At 41.0% G+C, this 16,962-nt stretch overlaps 1 protein-coding gene across 4 annotated transcripts in view; it reads left to right on the top strand.

The window, feature by feature from the left end:
- The window catches only part of retn (retained), a 182,688-nt gene that overhangs the window by 153,424 nt on the left and 12,302 nt on the right, over positions 1-16,962 (top strand). For all 4 annotated transcript variants that reach the window (XM_087413151.1, XM_087413143.1, XM_011052844.2 and 1 more), the window contains exon 4: positions 1,604-1,676. In XM_087413151.1, the coding sequence (XP_087269277.1) occupies positions 1,604-1,676 (73 nt within the window). The remainder of the gene's footprint in view (positions 1-1,603; positions 1,677-16,962) is intronic.

Genomic DNA, 16,962 nt, shown 5'->3' with positions numbered 1-16,962 from the left:
CCCTCTCATCAAGGGTAGCGGGATTAAGAGGGTGAGAGCGAAGGGGTTGCCGCGAAAATTGATCGAGGTGAATGTAAATTTCTCTCTTTCTCTCCTTCATTGATTAACTTCGATTAACGATCTACTTGCACGTGGTGGCGATTGCCAGGCACCTGCCACTGCATGCTGAGAAACTGCCCGTTCTACACACAGCTGTACGCGCGTCGTGCGTGCGTCCTGCACATATTTCGTTTTGTCGCCATACATCTCGTGCGCGCAGCATTTTTTCCCATGACAGGCGTCGACATTTACGTCTTCACATGGGCGTTACGCTTTCACATGTATTACTTTACATTTCTACATCGCATCGAACGATACCATTGTGTGGTACTCTCATTAATTACTAATAATAAATTGCAAAGAGCTACCAATTGAATTGGTTATTTCGAATATTAATATAGTTAATTAGTTTTCTATATTAAAATAAACGCACGTTTTAAATATATAAGAATACTATATGTGATACTAAAAGAAGATTTTAAAAAAATCTTTATATAATTAAATGTACGTATATCAACTGAAATTCAAGCGCGTAATATACGTACCCTCCGTGATTTTACAATTACTTTTGTTTTATTGTTGCTTTCATAATCCGCGGGCAGTCTAGGCGGGAAACTAGATGGGATAGACGGCGTGAGCGTAAGGCATCGTATTAATTATTATTCGCCCTTGGGGAGAGATAGTGTTGCGAAACATCGCACGATTAGTTGAATAGAATTTATCGTCGCGCGGCAAATGTGCGAGTCGAGTCAAGTCGAGTCGAGTTGAATTGCGAAGAGCGGAAAGTATTGGAAGAGGAAAAGGAAGGAACAAGTTCGTAGAACTGCAACAAGCTTGTCGAATGAGCGTTTAAGGGATGTAGAAAGCGCCAGAGAAAAAGAGGATAAGGAGAGACACTAGGAGAAGAGAAAGCGAGGGTGTACGGGGCTGATATTATAAAAGCAATTAGGAGGTCTCAGATTAGATATAGCACATCGTACATAACAAATATGATAATACGGGCCGCCAGCCCGAAGGGGGTTTGGCTTTCATATAGTCGGCGAGGGTTTCGGGTTATGAGGCAGGTTAAACGGAATCATTAATAATCGGAGCTAACTAATCTGCCTGTCGCTATGAGCACACTTGTTTCACTCCTGTTTTTATTACCATGCCGCAAGGTAACGTTTTATTCTCCCGATCGGCAATCGGGAAAGCATTGCGTGGGGGAAAGTATTTGTGCGATTATAAAGACGCTCGCGACATAAAAATGTTGATCGTTGCTTGATTACATTGAATTGTATTTACCGTTAATTGTATACAACTCATGAAAAGATCTTCTATCGTCTATACGCTCCTCTTTAATTCAATATAATACGTACGTACTGCGTGTAATGGAGATGTACTCATTATCGTGCGCAAGATGTCCCATCATTATACGTATGTAATTTCTGTAAATATAGAAAAAGGGGCGCACGTCCCTTTATGAGTTAATGGCAAGACGCTCCCGTACATCGAAATGTATTATTTGTCTTGTATATCTTGTATTATGACGAGACTCATTTGTCTTTATTTCTTTTTGTTTCAGTTGTATGAGCTGGATGATACTCCAGAACGGAAGGTATTCCTTGACGACCTCTTTACTTTCATGCAGAGTAGAGGTGAGTCTATCAACAGAATAATAATTACCCCGATGTATTCGATAAAACGATCTAACGTAATAATAATGTATGATGCTTGGCATGATGCCTGCGAAAAAAAATTATCAAGTAACATAATGGAGTTTGTATTACAAATATTGGACGTTTTTCGTAGCACGTTCTCAAAGAGACGAGACTCTTAAAATCTCCCTCGTAAAATTGTTTTTCAACACGATCTGTCTTCTCCGCGAGATTCTTTCGTTATTTGTCAATTTTATAACGGAAGCGAGAAACACACCGCAAATTTGCACGTTAAAAAGTAAGAAAGTGTCTTTACAGAGATCTACACTATAAGATAGTAATTAATTACTTATTTGTATTGAACAACGGTGCTTTTAAGATTTGAAATAAGTAATTAATTACTGTCTTTCAGCCTTGTATTAGATTTATAAGAGTACGCGCTCTACTTGTACATATTCGTATACCTGTAAATTATATTTAACTCACTCATAATCCATCATACGTTTTGTCACGCGCTACTCTCACCGTGTTTTGCATCTTCAAAAAAATACGCTGAAATATTTGCCGAAATACTCGATTAAAAGAACAGGCGGCACAAATCGACCATCTGAATTTTTTCGTAGAAGACACACTTTGCAAATTTGTTTAGATCCGCTGTTTGAAATTTGTCGACCGTTGAGGAAGATACACACATGCGTGACTACCGCGACCCGCATCTCGTTTCCTGCACACGTGGATTTTCGTGTAGCCAGTACGTCCGACCGCGTCGTAAACGTCCACGTGGTTAAAAGGTTCGATAACACGTTGCATCTGCTCGGCACCGAAAGCACCGAAATTAGAATCGACGAGCGAAGCGGAACAACGCCCATGAAATCGCACATTTTCTCACGCGCGTTTCCGCGCGATAGCGTGCTCGCGCCTATCATCACGCACGACCGACAGGAGTTGGAATGATTCCGAGATACCGTAATTAGCGCAGTCGTGAGCACTGCTCGTGTCTTAGCGCTGGTTCTACGTGGCCGCGTCACCGCGATGAAACTTTTCAACGATTATAGAAAGGAGATTGATCCGCGGCGAATCGTGATCCGCTCGAACGTTAGACGATGAACCGGAAACGTCGGGCTCTAATTATAAACATGGCGACTCGTCCATCAATCAAGCCCGCCAGTGATGCGTCAGTGCTTCTGTTCTTTTCCCTCTTTTTCTCTTTCTCTCTCCCTCTGTCGTTTCTCTACGAAGTTTGTGGCGCAACTTTGAGACGATGCTATTATTATGCCTTCCTCCCTAGCGATAATTAGACTAGATTGGATCAACATATCTGTCTCTTTCCAGTCGTTCCTCTATCGAGCGTCGTCAGTATTTTATGAACGGTAATTTGGTACAGTAAAGAGCTGCTAAGGTGCTAAACGATCGTTCGGAAAGTAATAAACGTGTGGCGTTGACAGATTCTTACGTAACGCGCGAGGACTCAATCTCAGTTGTATTGAATTTGGAAAATATTTCTAATATTTTTAACATAGAAATTTTAGGAGATGATGGAATGAGACAAATGTGTGAAGGACAAGAATAAGCGGAGGTCGATCGAACGGGGATGAGATCGTGCGCGATTGTAAAGTATCGAACAGCATCGTTTGTTTCGTAGGTTATTATACTTCATGAATGGTAATAAGTCGAGAGAGAGAGAGAGAGAGAGAGAGAGAGAGAGAAATGATCATAAATCCTCCGGGAGATCAATGGCGATTGATCTTTCGATTCGCTCGTAACGCGGTTCGATTAAAATCGCGGCGAGGCGAGGGAAGAAAAAAAGAGGAGAGAGGAAAAGAGAGAGGTATCGAACTCGGCGCGTATCTCGATGTCTCGCGGGTAAAAGCTCGGACCACGAACGTGGGCAGGGACCCAGTCGGACTCAGTTGGACCCAATCGGACCCCGAGACCAGGCCCTCCCGCGGGCTGCGTTATTGTGCCGACGCGCGGCTGCCCCACGCACGTAATAATTCAACACTAACGTAACGCATAACACCTTACTACGTCCGTGGATATAAAAGACCATTCATCATATTCGGGTATATTAGTCCAGCCACCACCAATTTGTGTTTGCTATCATCGCTCCGACTCCGACTCTTTTTAGACGCTCGGCTTTTCAGATATACAAACGCATGGACAAATTATCGCGGTTAGCTGATTATCTCTTTTGTCGGCGGTTGATATTTTTCTTCCACGTGCGACAATTTCACGGAAAAATGGCATTTTCTGTCATGTGTTGTATTGGAAGGTTTTTTTTTGTAATTTTATCATTAAAATTATCAGTAGAATTTTATCAGTAAAATATATATACATATATATATATATATATATATATATATATATATATATGTAATTATTTCACATTAAACAATATATGTGAAAGTTTCTATATATGTTAAAGCAAGTGCCGCGTTTTTGTTCTTAAAACGAGATGCTTATTTAGACGAAAAAAAAATCATTTGGTGGCACAATGAAGATAAATGAGCTTCTTCACAGTTTTAACATCGCCTAGGTTAAAGAGATTCTTAACTAATACATCATAGTATTTCTCAACGGACAAATTCAGTAGTCTATTTTGTTTTTCTATACTACTTATTATATAGATAACACTCACGATACTAGGATCATTTATCGATAAGTATATACAATGTTTATCAGAATAATAATAAGGCGGTTAAAAGTTATCAATTTTCCGAGAATAATTTAGGTCGCATCGTAATTCATAGGATAATTATACTTCTTCTGTTTGCACGTGTATGTAACAAATGATGAAGTACGTAAAGGAGATATAAAAATGTATAAATTTTATATTATAGGATCATATTTATTTTATACTTTGTGTAACACACGCGGGAACATCTTTTCGTAGAAGTTCTTTCGAACTTATCTTTTAATGACCCTTAAATCCGACGCGGTAATAGATATTACTAAGGTCGTTTCGCAACAAAGTGTCCCACCCGTTTCGAACCCGCCGCGATGAGGTATTCGTATATCAAAAGCGCCGACGAGGCACGCGGAACGCACAAATTCGCGCAAGCGGGACATAACTTAGTTCGATATTGCCGCCGAATAGCGATGAAAACCGGTTCGAGAGAGTCAGTATAACCCTTGAACGATCCAGAAAATTTTCTGACGGGCCAATTATTCGATCAATCTTGCGAGTAACGTCGAATGAATGAGAGACGCAAGAACGATGACGCGCACGCAAATTGATTTAATTGAGCGTATTAGTTATACTTTGGGATTAGACTCTCCGCGTTTGCAGGTTCATTCTTAATCATGTTTTAATATTTTTACAAGTTTAGTACTTAAAATGGGCAAAAATCTATCGCGTACACAAATGTAGATTGGTTCAGGTTTCATTTTTTTTTTTTTTTCGAGTTGTATAGTAAATTTAGTTGCAATAAATTAACAATGCTTAAAACATGCTGTCATTCTGTGCCGCATGTTATGACAAGTTTTAATGTATCGTAATATAGACGTATTTCAAGAAATTTTAAACGTCAAGTCATATTAAAATACATATTTTGCAAGGCTTTTCTTTACTTTTCTGCCACTCTTCTCTCACTCTTCTCTAACGTGCGCGAAATTCATGTTTACTCGCGCAAAAACTAAACTTTGCGCGTTATCGATTCGCGCGAGGAAGGTTCTTTATTTATCGCACATATTGCTAACACCGCTCGAAAGACCGACCGTTATAAATCCCAACCCATTTAATATGCAAATCTCGGCACCTCCGACAGCCCGAGGTTGCGCACGTACTTTTTTTTTTTTTTTTTCACCACGAACGAGTTTCAATCGCCAATGTAATTCATACTGCGGGCAGATGACTACGCGAGTAGTGCCATTCTCTTCGTCGAATACGTTATTATCTTTACTTCCCTCTCTGTCGCTTCTCAGCTTCAGCTTCGCGTTCATGCACATATTATGTTCATGTATATTTGCACTGTCGCAAATATGTACGAAGATAAAAGAACGTAAAAAGACTACAAATCAAAGGCGATAACATCTTTTTTGCATAAAATGTTTGTAGGAATTAATTTGATAACGACGTGTACATATTTTCAATATATAAGGTGACGATAAAAATGATTTTCTTAAAATTGAGACACGTCTTTGATAGTAAGAGCATTCAGACATATGACAAAGCAATCCATTTTGTGGATATGTGAGAGAAGGAAAAGATAGCGATAGAATAAAGGAAAAAATATGAAATAAATGGAGTCTGTAATATCAGACGGTGACTAATTTTTTTGTTTTTTTTTTTTTTTTTATTTCAACGACGCTTTTTTATTTAAAAAGCGCTCAATCTCGACGAGAGGATGCATTCGAATGAATCGATCGCACGGTCCGCACATCGTCGGGTTTAAAAGTGCGTTGCGAGTGCGGAGCGGAGCCGCATCGCGTTACGGCCGGTTCAAGAAAAATGCCTTTTTTACCTCGCGGTGCGGGTAACGCATTAACGCGGAGAACACGTGTTCGGCACGAACACTTTTCGCTACACACTTGTGAACACGCACCGCGTACGTGACGTCTGCATACACAAGATATTACATAGGTTTTCATAGGTAACGCTCTCGTCCTTCGATTTTGTTTTTCCTTTCTCGGGTCGCGATATCTCGCTTTGGAACTTAAACTCTGGAACTTAATCGCTCCGCAGCGTTTCGTGCATGCCGTAGATTAAGAGACAAACGAGAGAATCGAAGAGGGCGAGTAGGAACCACCGTGAAATTGAGCAGCCAGCCGAGTAAAATCTACTCGGTTGTGACTTAATAGTTATCGTGCCGCGCAGCCGTTACTTTTAGTATTTTTTAGTACCGTTTTAGTACTCCGTTCATTTCGCATGCGCCTCATCTACACGGATTCGCGCATACTTAGCGCATGCACGTCTTACATGCGAATAAGTCTCTCGAGCCTCCCTCCCTCCCCCCGCGCGCCAGAAAATATTTCCATTGTGCAACTAAAGGAGACGACGGTGATTCGCCGGTGAGCTGACACACGAACGCACGATTCGCCGTCCCCCTTTCCCCTCCCATTTTCTTATTATTCGATATTTTGTGCCGGGAGCACGTTCGTATGCCGTTACTCAGTAACTGCACGCCGTCACGGCATATTGCAACTAGTTTGAATGTTTGACTTTGCCTCGCAACAGCGAAAGCAACAACGTTCCTCGCGAAAATAGTTTCTCCTCTTTTTTACGCGCGGCTTCCCCGCTTGCGATACCGTACGTTTGGCTTACCGATAGCCTTGACTATTCCCAATGTACATTAGACAACGACCGACACTATTGGAAATTTGTAATTAGTGTACGTTTGTATCAGTTTCTCGTTGAGCGCAATACGACTACTTATCGAAAACTAATGATATGGTCCTTTCCATTCCTTTTCCCTCGTACCATAAAATGTCCTGTACAGGTCGAACGATTGCTGTAACTCGTTAATCCTTTTAATCCTTTGTGACCAGAACGAATACACATTTATACGTTTCAATTTTTTTGCGCTGAAGCAGTCATTAACCTTTCCAATGTACGAATTTTTCACTTTTCATCCGCAACCTGGGTTTTCGAACTTTAGTGCAGATTTTTATATTTTTGTTCCGGGTATTGTATTAAAATCTGAAAAATTCTTACATACTTATAAAAGTTTTAACCACAAATTTTTCCTATTTTAGAAGTTGAATTGTATTTGACTGATATTTTTACTGAAGAACTTAAATTTATCCACTAGAATTTGTGATAAAAAAAATGACTGTTCTTTTAAGATCGACATTTTGTTGGTGGAAGGATAAATTTACTAATAAAGATAATAAAGATAACGTACAACAACGAGGCTACTTGTAGCTTGACTTTAAAAAGCGTGATTTTAATATGCGGGGAGAAACTTATTCCGAATAGTGTCGGCTAGTACCATGAAAACTCAAAGGACTTATACAGCGCAACGAACGACGTTGTGGGGAAAATGTTATCGTTAACATCTTATAGATTTCAAAGAACTCGAAACGTTATTCTCGACGGGCCTTTATTATGTAATAAATATCAAAATTCATACGCGTTACAGCCTTTACCGAGAATCGATCTTCAACCGGTCCAAAGGGACGCCTATAAAATCGTCGAAGCAAGGCGCGTCTTAGGTCGAAAAGGCAAGCGGATACATTCACGGGAAACTTAGAATCGCGTGAGGACCGCGAGGTTGGCCGATTAAATCGAACGGAATCTAGCAGTCACATGCAGCTTAAACGGACGTTATACGTGAGATTACCGATATCCCTCCCCTTACCTCTTTAACACCTTCGTTTATACCTCTATTTGTATCTCGCACCCGCTCCAATGTCGTTTTATCGTCTTTACGACCTTGTCGAGCAAATCGACGAGCCGGTGTCGACATCCAAGCAACGATGACCGAAGAGAGAAAGATAGATAGAGAGGGAAAGAGAAAGAGAGAGGGGAGGGAAGAGAAGGGGTGGGAGGGAAGCAGAGAGAGAGAGAGAGAGAGAGAGAGAGTCAATTCACCCTGTCCATAAACACTCGGCTTCAGATACCTCCGTAAAACGAAATAAAGTCCTAGCGGATGCCGATGGGTCGGCATTGTTCCCGCGGGTGATGGATTTCGTCTCTGACGGATCGGCCGTAAACCTCCGACCAAATGCTTTTTTTCGAAGCGCCACCGCGGAGCCAATGCGGATAGATTCGAGATTACCTTCGGTAGACCTCCTCGATGAGGTCCTTCGTTGATCGCTCCGTCGCAGCCCACCCGCCGCTTTCGAAAGGTCTTAAAACTCGGGATTACTCGGGCAGGAGAAATCCTGCGCTTCCCTTTGCATCCCTAGATACGATTTGCAAAAAGGAGCGTGGAAACGGATAAATGGATTTTATTAAGCGATCGGAAACGTTGTCGTATGCGATTTTTACGATTTTATCTTCACGTAAATTCAATCATGAACAGTAGAAAACCGTTACTGAAAGTCTTATGCTTTTTACAATTCAATAAATAATAGTATCAGGCTCCAAGGAGTAAATAAAAAAAATATGAAAAGACAGCCAAATGTGAGCCAACACAAGGTCTTTATGTAATAAATTCAATGTATTATTATTTTTTAATAATGATTGCACAAAGTATAATTCAGTCATCCTACCGTTCACCTGTTCGCATCGCTGAATAAATCTTTCGTGACAATCGTATCCGCTATTCGTGGAAGTTACATGATTAAGTTTTCTTATCGAATGAAGGCTAATTTATCACATTTTAACACTATAATTGGATCCTCTAATATATCATCTTGAAAATAATATGAAAAATAGAAATAGAAAAATAGATTCTTAATTCTTCGTGTCATCCTGATACGACCTACCCGATTTTTTTTCAATGCATTTTCAATGTTTTTTTATTGCTTATAATTTTTTTATTAATATAGATATATACCTTGATTAATATTGTTGTGTTTCTTACATCTGATGTTTTTATTTAAAAAATATTTACATGTTTATTTTTATGAAAGTTATAAGCTGTCGAATTAAGTTAAGTATGCCTAGATGTGTCGTTCTCGTAATGTGACATCGAATATATATTATGAATTGAATTGCTATCACAAATGTAATAAATGTAATAAATTTATAGGCTTTCTACAATAAGTCATTACTTAAGCTTTAAATCTGATAAGCTATATGAAATTAACCGATTTTTCTTCTCACATTCGATTGTGATTGGTTAATGTCTTATGATTTAAGACTTAAAACCTATAAGTATTAGCTTATTGTAAAAAGCCCATTATAAATATATATATATATATATTATCAAGAAGTCTCACTAGAGCGACGTAATCAGCTCTGTTCTTCGCAGAAGAGAGAGTTCGTGATAAATTTAATCGTGATTCTCTAAAGAGGCGAGCAATCATCACTAATTATTTGGAATCCTCAGAATAATGATGTACCCCCGCGCTGATTGATGCCCTCCGGCATTGCAGCTAGGCTACGCAAAAATGACGCTTTCGTGCAGCAGACCCGAAACTCTTCAGACATTAATTATTATAATGTGGATTCGATGGTATTCGAGCGGACCTTGACAGAGAGGTGTGCATCTTGAAACTGGTAGCTGAGACTTTATGGATCACTCTCCGAAAAATTCCACTAATTTTCGCATTTCTCTCAAATTGCTCTCGAGGTTATACTTTTTTCGTTTCAAAAATGATACTTTTTTTTCAAGCAATCATACGAAAAATTAAATCACATTTCAATAAGTTCTCGTTTGATTATTAATCGAGATATATCGGAAAATCGAAGTCGAGCTACCAATCGTTTCTTCTACGTGAAAAAAATTGGCTCTAAATGTGAATGCAGGGATCCGAATCCGTTTGACCTTTAACCGGATAATTGAATTTCTACCGCGCGTGTCTACGTGACAGTTATGGTTAGTAACACGGGAACGTTACACCTGTCCAATTAGTTATTCAACCGTGCGCGCGCGAGAGTTCGACCTACATTTTCCAGTAGCAGACAGGTGACCGGATGGCTTCCAGCATCCGAGAGTTGAGAGTCGAGAGGGAGCCGCCGGCTGCTCTCTGGCACGTTTCAGTGCTATAGATAGTGCGCACGCGAGCACACGCGGACGGCCGAATGAACGAGCGAGTGAACGGTCGAACGAAAAGCATTTAGCAGGATGACGTTCGCACATTCTAGACGTCCCGACGCCGGGCGTTCCCCGGGCGATCATCCGTTACGTTCTCGTGACGTAATTGTCGAATTCTTGTCCCAAGAGTCAGCCTTCGTTTACCAACGGTCGAGAGGCACGAGCTTCGACTTCCCGGTCCGTAGTGTCTGTCGGCATCGCTCGTAGTTGGAATTATTGTCTACCCCAGAACGTAAAGATTGATTTATGGAGATTCTCCACTATCTTTCGCGGTCTGACTCTCGGACCGTGCACTTAATTTTCAACGTGTCGCTCTCGATTAGATTGAGCGAGGGCTATTTTCTTATCAGTATGTTGATAAATTATTAATTATCGCGAGAGAATTAAAAGTCTCATTTCGATGGTTCGAATTTTTAGAAAACAGATGATTGGTTCGTTCTATCGCGACATCTTAAGACTATATACTTGAGATAATCTTGAATGAGAAAGAAATCGCGCGAGCCTAAAAACTATTCGGCCTTAGTTTTGTCAATTGTCGGGTAACTAACGTTGTTGCTTGACTTTGCGCGAGTCTCTCTCTCTCTCTCTCTCTCGATGAGTTTATATGCACGTTATTTTCACGCTCTGATGATGGTAACGATTTTTCATGGAAACAACATGCGGGTATGCATTATTAGACCTATCGAGTAACGAGTCGCATTATAAATGTTATTTGCGAACGATATCTCCGCACATAATGCGACATAATGAAAGACTATACGCGATGTAACTCACGATAAGAAAGGGAAAAGGTAGGCAGAAGGAGGATAAGATGATTCCGAGCGGAAGAAGGACGAGCCAAGGAACGGATATCGCATTCTGCGGGCGGCGCGATGCTGTAGCGTGGGAAGTAAAATACGACTGTTATATAGTCGGCCGACGGCCATTTTCATTCTGGCGGTTCAGTATTGGAGGGGCACTAAGTCTGAACTAATTTGCTTATTAATATTTCACAACAGCGCCGATCGCTCTGGGGGTTCGTGATGCATCGCTTCTCCCTTTCCTCCACTCGCTCGTTCGCTCGCAGCTTCCTCCTCAGGTCCTCAGGTCCCCATAGCTGCTCTCTCTCCTTCCCTTTCAGCCTCTCTCTCTTTCTCTTTCTGTTTATATGCGCCATAGGACGACCTTCCCTCACCTCGTCCCTCTTCCTCACGCAGTTCTGAAAGGAGCCGCGAAACCTCTTTGGCTTTGTGAACCATACGTGTACGATCGGCCCTTCGTTTCCCTCATGAAAGAAAGCCTGGCCGCGTCCTACGCGAGCTTCTACTCGCCTACGCGTGTCTGCGGCCAGGTGGCCGTGGTTAAATTTTCAGCGATACCAAACACGCGCCAATCTTTATTACGGATTTGTTTGAGACCTCGCCGACATGTTGAACCACGCGACGAAAAGGCCATCACCGAATGAACGATGATAGCCAACGAACGTGTAAAATGTGCACGAAGATCCCGGACGACGAATTCCCTGTAAAATTGCATTGTCAGTCATTCTGAGTCATGACCGAGTCAGAAGCGAAAATTTACTCCTACAACGTACGTCCGTGTAAGTGACTTGTCATCGACGAAATAGCTTCCACTCGACGAAACGAGAGTACAAAATATGCGGTATAAATATCTGCTATCAATTTAGGAAATCGTGATAAAACGAAATTGAAGACAATTTTAAAAAATTCTTGTTTCTAAACTAATTCCCATCTACCTAATCATTTAAATGGTAAACTCATCATCATCGGAACATAATTTAATGAATACGCGTCCACCATGACTGTAATGCAAGACGTTTAACGGACAAACCTTCATTACCACTTATGACGATTTATCCCGATGCGATTAACGTCGTTAAAGCCCAAAGGCGTATCAGCGAGTTTACGATCCCTGACGAATTCGCATCTCGCAATAGTCGCAATGGCCGCACTAAGTCCCGTCGTGCCATGGAGGCCGGGATTTGGGTCGTGGCGGACGTGGTGCACGACGGACGTAAACTCTTATTCTGGCAGAATGACAAGTACGAATCGAAAGTTATTTTCGCCGCTCGATATAGGTTGATTTATATCTGGCATCAGACAATAACGTAGCGTAGATTTCGCACTTTGGATGGCCGTTTTATAACCCCGAGAATAGCGGCGAGACGGTCGCGTTCGCGGAAGATTCGATAATTATTCCGCGCTAAATGTTACGAGAATAATAATGCGCCTTGCACATCGTCGGTCGTTAAATTTTTTATGGCCATCGCGACAGCTTATTCCAGCGTGATTTCGCGTTATACGATACGCGTCTCCAGGTGCGAAAGTGCTCGAGTTCCAAGAGATACGTCTATAGCTTTCATTCCATGCATCCGATCTTCGTTTCTTCTTCAGAATGGAATCAAGATTGTCTTTCGTATGATTTTTCATTACTCGAATACTCGGTCTTAATTTACGACTGACATTCCTATGCCTCAATGAGCGATCATCGTTCAGTGAGAGACGTTTTATGCGATGATTTATCGCTTTATACGCGACCCCTCGACAAAAGGTTGACGTCTCAACGAGATAATTTGCCAAGTAGGCGTTTCTAAAGTGCGTTTCTTCCATCCGGCTTCTAGACGATAATGTCGCTTTTATCAAGGTAGCTTCTCGAAGAATCATCATCGCCCTTCCCGCCACTCATATCGAAATAAAGTCGTATATGCGACCCGACCGGCTGTAGAGATACGGTGTGCCGGTTAACGTACCATTTTACGTCACATCAAAGCTTCGCCACATTGTTGGCAAGTGCTTCGGTAGTAATCTCGACTATATCCCTCGCGTTTATCTCTCGTAAGCGCAACTGTGGGAGTAGCCATGCGCGAGCAAAGGAACGACGACAGACTCGTCGTCGTTGCTGTTTTCTTCTTCTTCTTCGTGGTTGTCTCCTCTACTAGGACCGTGGTGGAAACCAGCTCGACCGACGAAGATCACGACCGTAGAATCAACGTTCCGCGAAAAGACAGCATCTCTCGTGAAAGACAATACCGTCTGTCTGACGTCGGGTCCCTGTACTTGGATTCTAATTACGGCAGAGACGGAAAGATTCTGAAAGTGTAAACGTACTCGTATTAATTTTAATCGTGTTAATCAAGAGGTGAATGTTATACTCAGATTTGCAAGCGTAACGAATGACAAAAAAAAAAAAAGATGCGGACATCTGGCACGCGAAACACTTGAGATTGATTATTTCTTTGTAAGAAGCATTGTGTCGAACGACGTGTTCGAATGTCGCGTTTAAATTCTCGCCGACTTAAAAAAGTCGGCTTCGTTTGAGCAACCAAATCGTACACATGGTACCTCGGCGGGGCAAGCGTGCAAATCGGAGCTTGTCGTAAAGTCTATCAAAGAAACCGTAGAGCCGACGCCGCAAGCGAGCGCACTTTATCGCTCGCGATATTATTTGGAGATTTTATTGTCGTCACGCAACCTCGATACACATGCGTGCGCGGATCTCATCGTTACTTCGCCGAGGGCCACCCAGACCGCGGTCTTCATCATCGTTCGCGGGTTCTGCTCCAGGGGGTCGGTTATATGTATGTCTTGAAATGAGAAGAATATTATAAAAGCGAGCGAGCATTCACTAGGTGTTGACCAATGAAATTATAAACATTTCTAGTAAATTCGTTCACTTTTATACACTGAACAAAAATTTCTCGTTGAAAATCAAACGACGAATCAGAATTTATTAAAATTCTATTATAGTTGAGATAACTGGAATTCTAATTGATACAATATTTCTAGTAAAATATATCTACTAGAATTCTTATTTTTGCCAGAATAATTATATTAATCAGAATTCTAGTAGATTTAACCAGAAGATTCGATTTTTCACCAGAATTACTATTTAATCCAACCAGACCATTTTTCTCAATGTTATTTCGTTTCGAGATACCTAATCGATATTTTCTTTGAAAAATCTGGTGATAAAATAATGTAAAAAGAGTGAATAATTTGAATCATATCTCTCTCTCTCTCTCTCTCTCTCTCTCTTTAATTTTTAAAATAGGTATTTTTTTATTGAAGAGAGATATCGATAGAATTGTAAAAAGGTGCTGATATGATTCAGTTTTTTTTCTAATGAAGCACAGATACTGAGATCAGAGAATGTGCAGTCTATACTAAGGATGCGACGAATATCTGAAAAGTATCCGATATCCGGCACTTTTTTATTATCCGATCGGATAGTCAAATGTCATTAGTATTCGGGAATATATCCGGTTCAAATTTTATATCATTAAATTGTTGATTTTTTTATTATAAAAATATTTTCTATAAATAAGTATGTGTACTCATAATACTATAATATCTTATATAGTGTTGCAAAATTACAATTTTTTCTTTAGTTTTTTTTTTTAAAAGACATTATCCCGGAATTCGGTCGGATATCCGGAAAGTATCGAATATCCGATATCCAATAATTTTACGATCCGGTGCATCCCTAGTCCATACGATTATTAGATCTATAGCTAAAATAAACAAACGCGGAAAAATAAATGAGAAGCTATACGGAGAAAAAAGATTAGTTCCAGCAGCAAAAATTTGTGTGTGGTAGTTAAATTCCAGTCGTAACATATGAATACCTAACGTTGTAACTGCGAGATCTAATTTCCATTAGCTGTGAAGCCTAAATATTATCATTGTAACAGACAAGCATTTTGCTATTATGTCGATCTATCGATCATTGCAATAAACGTTTTTTGTGTAGCAAATGAAAATTAGGTAGCAAGTACAATTTAGCTGTGGTAGAGACAATTTTCTTTTACACTGATATATCCGATAACAACTAACTTCATGCTGCTAAATAAATTGATCTGTAACAGACATGCATACTTTGCTTATCCTTATATTAGCTACAGCAGCAAATCCTTTGTATATATTAACGAATTTCATAGCTATCATAGCTAATGCAATTTCAGCTAATCAGAATTAGCTGTAGCCAGCGACATTTTTTTTTTCCATGATATTTATAATTTAAAAGGAAAGTGTGATACGCATCCAGATTCGTTCTTCTGCAAACGCGAGAAGGTATAACTAGTACGTCGACTCGCTGTGTTTAAACTTGTATAAGCTCGTGTATCTGTATTCTCTTATACGTCTGATACGCCCAGTGAATAATCCGCCATCGATCTCGAATATTTTACATTCGATCCATCTTGTTTTCTCGGATTACGTCGCTCGAGGAGACATTGGGAGAGGCACCAACGATACCACCCACGAAGCGCTTTTCTATTTTGCTCCACACCCGTAACTTAGTCGACGCCCCGGGGATGCCTCGTCGACTGACGGAAATACAATTATTTGATTCGTCTAGCAACAAGTGGCTCTTGGGGGATCGTTAACGGTGAATCCTCATAGAGATTTCGATGCCTCGATAGTGGAACCCACCAACGGTGTTGCATTTGTGGTGGCATGATGTATCGCAGTTCTAACGCGCGAAGAAACATAACATCGTTTTGCAGCAGCCTGTAAGGCAGATCTGTAAAAGTTCGTTGATAATTTGTCACTTTGTTTACGTGTCTTGCGCGTTCGTATCGATTCACGGCTCACGTTGAGTCGGCAACTATCGTATTCAAATCGCGACGTATACCTGAAGATTTCGAATACAAAACCGCGACTAACGCGACACTTCAGAAGGCGGTTTGAGGGATGAATAATCGGAAAAGAGAGAATATACGGCTAAAAGACGATTGAAGAGACAAAAAGGAATGAGACAGGAGGAGAGAGGGCATAGAGGGGTGGGAGAGAAAAGAAGGGACACAAAGAAATGCAACGACGAGACCCGTAAGCATTGCTACAAAAGCGCAGCCGTTGAACGCAACCCTTCGTATGCCTTCATCGTTTCATTGCGGCACTCTCCGACAGTTAACTTCACTAAGACGGATCGTAAATTACGCCAATATTTCCGCGAAATCCTAACAAGATTATAAACCAGATTGTAGCGGTCTATGCGGCGGCTGCGGCTGTACCGTGCTCCCTCTTTCCTCTCGGGACCTTTCTTAATCTTCGAGCCTCTCGACTGGAGAGTTGGAGTGAGAACTCGAGTGATGCGGAGGAAAAAAAAGGGTGAAGAGAGAGAGAGAGAGAGAGGGGAGGGGGGGGAGTAAACAGGGAGGAGATCTATTTATAATGCGTTTGCGTCTTTGCAGGGGCCCAGCCGGTGAAGGCAGTAAATGTCACGTGTATTTCATATGAAACTCCACCCCCTCCCAGCTATTCCTCGCAATGCCAATCTCTTTTGCTGGCCTGATAATGCCAAGCGCTAACAAAGTTAACCCGCGCGAGACTCTTCTCTCTAGAAATCGTCTTTCTCTCTCTTTCTCTTTCGTCCTCGTCCCTTTTCTCTGGTCTTCCTCTTTCCGCGCTGCGTTCTTTGCTTCGCTTTTCGAAAAGAATCTCAAAGGATCTTTTCGAAAACGAAAAGGTGCGGTTGCCTGCGTAAGTGTAAGTAGCTTCTACAAAAGACATTTTGCTGGATCATCTATGGTGCATTATACACTTGATCATCAAGTAGACAGGAAGACGTATAACAATGTGAACCGCAAAGCCGCAAATCAGCTCGTAAAACATCCGATGAAAGATACGATGTTCACTTTCAAA

This window comes from Acromyrmex echinatior, chromosome 1 (assembly GCF_024713525.1).
Source record: "Acromyrmex echinatior isolate Ae372 chromosome 1, ASM2471352v2, whole genome shotgun sequence".
Taxonomy (NCBI): Eukaryota; Metazoa; Arthropoda; class Insecta; order Hymenoptera; family Formicidae; genus Acromyrmex; species Acromyrmex echinatior.
Note: the sequence above shows the minus strand (reverse complement) of the source record. Positions and strands in the feature narration are given on the sequence as shown.